Below are 8,404 nucleotides of genomic sequence, written 5' to 3'. Positions count from 1 at the left end.
ATAAACGATTAAATACTACGAAAAATAAAAAATATGACCCAAAATTAGTGGGTTTCAAAAAAAATTTCATTCAAATACGATGAAATTTCGTCAAAATATCAAAAAAATTGATTTTTTGAACTTTGTGACGTCATAAAAATCCAAAAAATTTGTTTTTGCTCTATCAGACGCAAATTTTATCCAATTTGGATCAATCAAGTATGTAATCCCACTAATTTTGGGCCATTCTTTTCAAATATTTGGTCAAAATTAACGTATCTTCAATAAATTTCGAAAATTTAGTATCATGGTTTCCACATTTGGTATAAAGGTTGATATAAACGATTAAATACTACGAAAAATGAAAAATATGACACAAAATTAGTGGGTTTCAAAAAAAATTTCATTCAAATACGATAAAATTTAGTCAAAATATCAAAAAAATTAATTTTTTGAACTTTGTGACGTCATAAAAATCCAAAAAATTTGTTTTTGCTCTATCACACGCAAATTTTATCCAATTTGGATCAATCAAATATGGAATCTCACTAATTTTGGGACATTCTTTTCATATATTTGGTCAAAATTAACGTATCTTTAATAAATTTCGAAAATACAGTAACATGGTTTCCACATTTGGTATAAAGGTTGGTATAAACGATTAAATACTACGAAAACTGAAAAATATGATCCCAAATTAGTGGGTTTCAAAAAAAAATTCATTCAAATACGATGAAATTTGGTCAAAATATCAAAAAAATTGATTTTTTGAACTTTGTGACGTCATAAAAATCCAAAAAATTCGATTTTGCTCTATCACACGCAAATCAGGTTTACTTGAAGATTTTACGCATAATTTCTGAAATAGAGTGACAACGTCTAATGTAAATAGGCAAAAGGACACACTAAAAAGATAGCATCATAAAAAGTACTACCGCTCGCAAGACATTTTCTGAATACACGCTTGTTTTAGGGTGACTAGTTCAATGGAAAATAATCTGTGTGAACTTGGCACATATTTACTAGCAGACTGTAGAAGGTTTATTTGTTCCATTAACTTGTTAAAAATGAATAAATAAATAATTTAAAGACGCAAAAAATAACAGTTCAGATATCAAAATGTACCTAATTGGATTAGCCTATTAAAACTGATTCATTCATAGCTCATTATTTGCAATAAGTAACTTAAGTAATTATTGTTGTATAGTTTATTGTATGAAACTATTCATTGTATATAGTTTGCTTAAATCAGTGGCGGGTCCAAAACAAATACTTGTTCATTTAGGCCAGTCTCTCTATCATCCAAAAAACGAGATTAAACGCTTTTTTGAGGCATACTCTTTGCGACCATAGGGGATGGGTTCTTAATGTAATCAAAAATAAAAATTCAAAAAAGTTGCTCAAAAATTTACCCTGAAACGACTTTTTTTTGAAAAATTTTAAAGAAAAAGGTTGCTTTTGGAAAATCTGTTCATTTTCGTTGATAACATTAAGTAGGAAAGTTGATTTGTAGATATTTAGTCATACTTCGACCTGTAGGGGTTCATTTTCGTCACCAACCCCCTCCATTGTCAGCGGCATTCTATTATTAATACAAATTCGAAAAAAATATGATAAATAGTATATAAAAAGTGCTACCTTCTCATACTATTACTATCCTCTCAATCCCCGCCGTTACCGAGAAAAAATTTGTCAATTTCAAAAATTTAATTGCTTATAACTAGAGAACGAATATAGCCACAGGATCGAGCCTTGGTTCAAAATACGTATTTTTGGATTATCTTCAACTTCCCATTTAAAGTTATCAGCAAAAATTAACATTTTTTTCAAAAAATCCAAAAAACCGTCTTTTTCTTCAAAATTTTTCTCCCGTTCTGGAGCAAATTTTTCTGCAACTTTTTTGAACTGTTTTGATGAAGGATTGGATTGTGACCAGTTTCTATATAGAGAACTTCCGCCGGATATATCATAGTTTGGATCACTATGGTACTATCTAAAATTTGACACACTGTATAAAGTTTTACTGTCTCCAAGAGATCTCGTCAATTTTCTGACAAACGATGGACGGCTTTCATGCAGGTAAATAATATTTTGTATTTTGCAATAAATATTTTAATTTATACCTGTGTTACATTTGAGCCAACACTGACGCCATGGTAGCATATTGAAGCCATTATAAATCATATAATATTACATTATATAGGTAGGTATATACATACATATATTTGTCACTTATATGTTTACAAGTATGACACTTAGCTTTACATTCATTGCCTCCATATACAGGTCTTAACTTAAGATCGATACTACTTGAATATAACATATACGTAATACAAGTTGCCTATTGATTAAATTTTAAGTCAACTTTCACATGGATCGTTTCATTTGATTAACAATTAATTGTTTATTTAAAAATAGAAACATTTGCCCAGCTAACTCATGATTTACGAATGATATTTAACACCTAAACACACATTTTACCAGGTTTTAGCAAAAAGTTAGCAACTTAGTTCATATTGCCCTTAAAGCTACATTATTAAAAATTAAAACCCATGAAACAGTGAACAAAAAAGAGGAGGGACAAGTGGGGGCAAGTAAAATGAAGGCTATAATGCGATAATCTTTGTTTTTAAAGTTGAAATTGCTTAGTGAAGCAAGCGGTTAACTGCTAGTGGTCTTATATATATGGAGGTTACGTGATCCTTCCATAAATTTTTTTTTTATAAATTCAGACTATTAATACAATAACAAAACATTCATTCTGAGGTCTCTTTCACAATAAGGAAGAAGAAAACGTTAGTGAAATTAATTTTTTTGTTTTTGTATTTTGAAAATAAAATATTTACCCAAAAATGTTATCAATGAAAATGAAAATTGCATTTGTGTTAATTGGTTTGGCGTGTGTTTTACAATATCAAGTAAGTGTGAAAAATTATAATTATTATTTTAAAATTATTTCTTTTTTGAAAAACAAAAAATTGATTAAAAAGATATTTTCTGTGGACCCAATTTAATCCGAAAATCGATGCCAATTTCCATATACAGATCGATTTTTACGTCCCTAATTTGGATACCACTATTATTAGGATAATTTTAATTAAAATAGAATAGAACTTTGCCCAGGTTGAATTAAAAAATCTCCTTTATCTTTGCTTTCAATTAGATCCAGTCTTTCTCAGTTTTGAATTCTGACTCCAGAATATTTAAAATCAATAATCTTGTAATCAATAATCTATCCGCAGTAATTTTCAGAAGCTTAACATATTAACCCTTCCAAAAGCTTAAAATTGAAGAATTACGGGCGATATTTTAATTGTTTTAGGCATATCAAACTTCTGATTTCTGTTCATGTTGAAATGATTTGCCAAAATATTACCTGATCTTAGACCTTCACCTTGATAAAATAAATCTTTGTTAACCCCTTGTGAATTTCGTATAACCTTTCATAAACAATAGTCTATGTATGATTTATTCAATAACTATGAACGTAAAATTAAAATTAATTCTAAAAGGAAAATTTTACACTATTTTTTATTTAATATTATTAAATTAATTCGTTTTAAATAAAAAAATTTACATACAATACTTGTCGGAAAAATAAAAATCTTTTTTTTTATATAACAAAAAAGAAAATCAAAAACGTACCTAATCTTATTATTTTTTAATTTTTTTAATTATGTACAGAATGACTAAAAAATATTGAAAGTAGAATGTATTTTTTTAAAGAAGCTGCTAAGCTAGTTTCTAGAAAAAAGGAAAAAAATTGAAAAATGTTTCTAGAAAACTTCCATAATTTAATCAATCCCATGATTTGATTATACCATGGAAGGAATTACTTGAATTTAAGAAGTAGCATGGTAAAAACGCGGGACTGAAAATTATATTACAGTAGACAATGTGCCTGAAAGCAAGTTAACACAAATTTACGATCACTATTACCAGTCGGATTCGAATTTTTTTTTGGCTTATGAAAGCTATATTATCAGCAAGCAAGATGAGCTGTACTTTATTTTTAAAAAAATAGGGTTCCACACCCAAAAAAATCCAAGAAATTGTGACCAAAAGGAGGATAACGGAAGGCTAGTAACTTTTATTCACTATAGCAGATGTATTCTGGTCTAAAAAAGATTAGCTTCAAGTTTTTAAGATAACTCGGTACATATTAATTTGTTAACAATTTAAAATAATTTATTTATTTATAAATTTATTATTTATCAAGGTAAAATATATTAATTTTTCTTAAGAATTGATAAATAAAATAATTGTTACTTGTTTTTCAACCACAATGATACATTATTACGTGCCATTAAAATATCTCAGATTAAGCAATCTTTAAACTGATGTAATTTTATTATTAATCATGAAAATACACCTACATACTAAAATATATTAAAATCAATTAAATTAAGGTTATTTGATCTAAATTCATTGTAAGATTTATTCTTAAAAGATGAAAATTTAAGTAGGAAATATTTAAGTATGTAGGTCTTGCAAGTGGGATTGGAAAATTTTTAATTAAGCGGCAATCTTGCATAAAATTAGACTTGGCTAGTATATAACGTAGATTAGCTTTTTATACCCTGCATATATGAAACATATATCAAGGGTATACTAAGTTTAATCCCAAGTTTGTAATCCTTAAAAATATGGATGCCATTTTCGACTGTCTGTCTGTTTATCTGTGAACACTATTACTTATTTTGAGAAAGGGTAGTTATCCTAACCTACCCGCCCCTCAGCGTCTATATTTCCATGAATTAAAAACTTTTAAAACTTGGACTTCGAACCAAATTGAACTGCAGATCAAACACTTTTTGTAAATGTGTATTTATAGTTTGTCAATACTTTTTTTTATATGCAACTTTTATTACACATTAGTAAAGCATTTAGCATAAATACTTGTTTGTGTGGGTTTTAACTGAACTATTTTTATTTTTTCAGAACTGCGAAGCTCGTGCCCTAGATGATCATTTAAAAGAAGTCGGAGATTCTATTAAAAAAGTTGGAGATGATGTTGCAGATTCTTTTGATTCAAATGTGAAAAAACCATTAGAGGACAATGTGGATGAAGTAAGTAAAATATTATTAGTGAAAGAGACATTTTCAACTTAAAATTTTCTAAGGAATACTCTCTTAAAATTGTTCCTTCAAACCGCAGGTTACTTTGTACAGCTCATGGATCTTCCAAAACATATAAGAGATCTCCTAATAATTGATTAATATAGAAATTTTTGTATTTTTAGGCAAATAAATCTTTCTCAGATAAATTCAACGGTTTTCTTGATAAGGCATCAGATTTGGCATCACAAGCGAAAAAATCAGCATCAAATGCATTCGATAGTGCAAAGGAAAGTGCATCAAACGCTTTCGATAGTGCAAAGAAATCTGTATCCAGTGCCTATGACGATATTAAACATAAAATAGAAAGTTAGAAACAATTCTTTTTGAATTGAAATTTCAAAAGTTGTAAAATGTTAAAATGTTTTAATTTTATAAAAATAAAAAAATTTGTTAAACATTGTAATTAACAATTTAAACACCATCTTCTTAATTGTAATTTATTATGTTAATTTTTCTATAAATATAATTTTAAATCTTATTTTCAAATAAATTTTGTTTTATTATCCAATTTATCCAAAAGATAATCTAAACTTCCTACAGTGAATCTACAAAATTGTACGAAATGGATAATTGATTTTTGTAAATGTATAAAATACTAAAATATCTTTTGTAAATATTTCCTTATCCATAGATTATATCAGGATGAAGGATTTTTAACAAAATTAGACAAAGTAATTGCTTTTTTCAATCATAATAAAGGTTTTTGGGTTACAGGTAAAAATATTCCTTTATTGATAAAGAAATTAATGCCTATATTCAATTATCCTTTATTACTTAAAACTTGACATAAATTTTTATTTGCAATAAATCTTTGTTTTCATAAATATATTGAGTCCATTTTGGAGTCAAACATTCAAGGGTATTCATGTTGATAAAAATTTTATCAGTTTTTTTTTTTAACTTTTATTTTTTAACATCTTTTATACGTGGGTCATGGCCATATTACCAAAATTTTTGAATTTATTTAAAATTAAACCAAGAGCAAAAAGTTCTATAGTTAATTCCAGAGAAATCCTTTTGAGCCAAATTTGCTTAGTAAACTAAAAAAAACCAGTCTAGTTCATATGTAGAACGGGATCTTCGACCCCAAATATCTGTTTAACATTTTAAAACTATGGTCAGATGGATACTTTTTATGAGCTGCGTCTTATTTTTTCAGCCAATTTAGCCGAAAGCTAATTATAAGAATTCTACAAGGATTTTCTTGATTATTTAAGTTTTGAATGGCTCAGAGCTTTGGAATTTTATCACGATTAAGAGATATCAAAAATAAGCTATGAATCAAATTTAAGGAGCTTTGGTTGTAACTTTAACAGCCCGTTTTTTTAATTACCACTTTTAAGTTCTTCTATCAGTACGGCATCTAAAATCTTGATTCTCGAATGATTTCTAATTCATACGAATAACACGGCCTAATTATCTAAATTTTTCTGTTGAATTAATAATTAATGTCTAAATTATCTTTTGGGTGATTCCGTATGTGACGGACACTACATTTGATCCAAAATGCATTTTGTTTTGCGTCGATGTTAGTTTACGTTGTCGACGGTGTTAGTTTTAGTACATTTCTATGATTCATTCTAAATTTATCACTCTGTACCAAAGACTATAGGATAGACAAGAAGCAGAAGTATAATTATAAGTGACATCTGGAGTCTGAGGCGATCAACTATTAAGTTTGTAGGCCTTTGCGGGTATGGCTATTAAGTTTAACTACTTTGCGGGGGTGACTATTAACTATTAAGTTTGAAAGCCTGACTCGGTAGAGGCGCTGAAACTCGTATACTACGATTTTACATTAGCTCATATGGGCTGCTTCTCCTCTATCCTATGCTCTTTGCTCTGTACTAAAAAAATGTGCTCATAAAAACGTGCCTGACACTACGCGCAAAAGGAAATCGCGCCCAAGTGTGCCCAAGTTCGGGTTCAACAGTCATTATTTTCTCTTCATGGAAATCATCCTTTTTCAAACAATCTTTCTTTCAAATTTTCTTCAATGGATTTCAGTATACGCAGAGTACTTTACAATAGTTAACTCTGTTAGTTACGATTTTTTTTTAATGATAAAATCTGACATTGATATAAATTTAAATAAAAATAATTTTTTTGTAAATTTAATTTCATTTTTTTGAAGTTAATAATCTTCAAATTTTTATCATTAATTATAAAAATTTAAACCATACTTAATTGGGACATAGCAAGAAAAACAAGTGTATGCAAAAATTTGAATAAAATTCAAAATGAAAGGACTTTTTGTAACTTTATTGGCTGTTCTTTGCCTTCAAGTAAGTTTTTCATTTATAAAAAGAAATGAATTTTTGTAAAATTCACCAAAATTAACAAAATATCTTTTTATTTTTTAAATAGTTGGCTCTTGGTGTTCCAAGATATCGTCGTGACACCGAAGACGTTGCAGTCACAGAAGCTACGACTACAGCAGTTTACCCAGAACCTTCTGCCGATGAGCAAGTTATAATTCAATGGTCTGATTTACCTATTGATGAGAAAATTGACAGTCTTGGCGATAAGGTAAGTTGTATCTAATATTTTAAATGTAAGAATAAAATTACGAAACAAGTGACAAATTTCCCCGAAAAATTTCTCGGGTACGGAAATCTAAAGTTGTACTTGAAACATATCTAAGAACACTGTCCATTAAATTACCTTTTTCTTTAAAGCCTTTTCCAAATTGAGGCGATTTTGAAGAAAATCGCCCAATTTTTTAGTGTTTTCGGGTACGGAACTCTTAACTCACACTTGAAACATAGCTAAGAACACTTTCCATTAAATTACGAAAAATTTTCGTTTGAAAATTAGCTTTTCTATATCACTATTCTTGATGTAATTACTAAAACTATTATGCAAACGTTTTCAATTTAAAATGAAAATGATTATCATTTCCACAAATCTATTTGTCTGTTTGAGTTAACGAGCTAAATTTTTCGAATATTCTAGAACTAAAACTTTACAGTTTGCATAAGTATGGACACTTATGGTTCCGTTTTCATTTGACTTGTTACATTTCATATTATATATATATATATTTTTTTTTGTTACAGGGTCTTAAAATTTTAGAAGAAAATTTAAAAGGATTACATCAAGCATACAAATTAAATGATTATGGATTAGCCGATGGTGAATTTATCCCTAATTTACCAAAATTATTAAATGAAAAAGCTGGTATTCCATTATAAAATGTTCGGCCTGCAAAAAAATTTGTCAAGTTAACATCAAAATAAATTTTTTTAAATAAAAAGTATACAAATTTATTATCCTGAATCCATTCTAACTTTCCGATATCGGT

The 8,404-nt window shown here is 28.0% G+C and overlaps 2 protein-coding genes across 2 annotated transcripts; both read left to right on the top strand.

Annotated features, from left to right (window-relative positions):
* Positions 1 to 2,720: 2,720 nt before the first annotated feature.
* On the top strand, positions 2,721 to 5,493 carry LOC123301633. The gene is made up of 3 exons (XM_044884466.1): positions 2,721 to 2,897; positions 4,921 to 5,049; positions 5,223 to 5,493. The coding sequence occupies exons 1-3, from the start codon at positions 2,832 to 2,834 to the stop codon at positions 5,409 to 5,411; spliced, it is 384 nt and encodes a 127-aa protein (XP_044740401.1). The 5' UTR covers positions 2,721 to 2,831; the 3' UTR covers positions 5,412 to 5,493.
* Positions 5,494 to 7,260: 1,767 nt separating this feature from the next.
* On the top strand, positions 7,261 to 8,356 carry LOC123301636. The gene is made up of 3 exons (XM_044884470.1): positions 7,261 to 7,385; positions 7,468 to 7,629; positions 8,160 to 8,356. Exons 1-3 carry the CDS (start codon positions 7,341 to 7,343, stop codon positions 8,292 to 8,294), a joined length of 342 nt encoding a protein of 113 aa, XP_044740405.1. The 5' UTR covers positions 7,261 to 7,340; the 3' UTR covers positions 8,295 to 8,356.
* Positions 8,357 to 8,404: the final 48 nt, after the last annotated feature.

The sequence above is a fragment of the Chrysoperla carnea genome, chromosome 5 (assembly GCF_905475395.1).
Source record: "Chrysoperla carnea chromosome 5, inChrCarn1.1, whole genome shotgun sequence".
NCBI classification, from domain to species: Eukaryota; Metazoa; Arthropoda; class Insecta; order Neuroptera; family Chrysopidae; genus Chrysoperla; species Chrysoperla carnea.
This window is presented reverse-complemented; position numbering and strand designations above follow the sequence as displayed.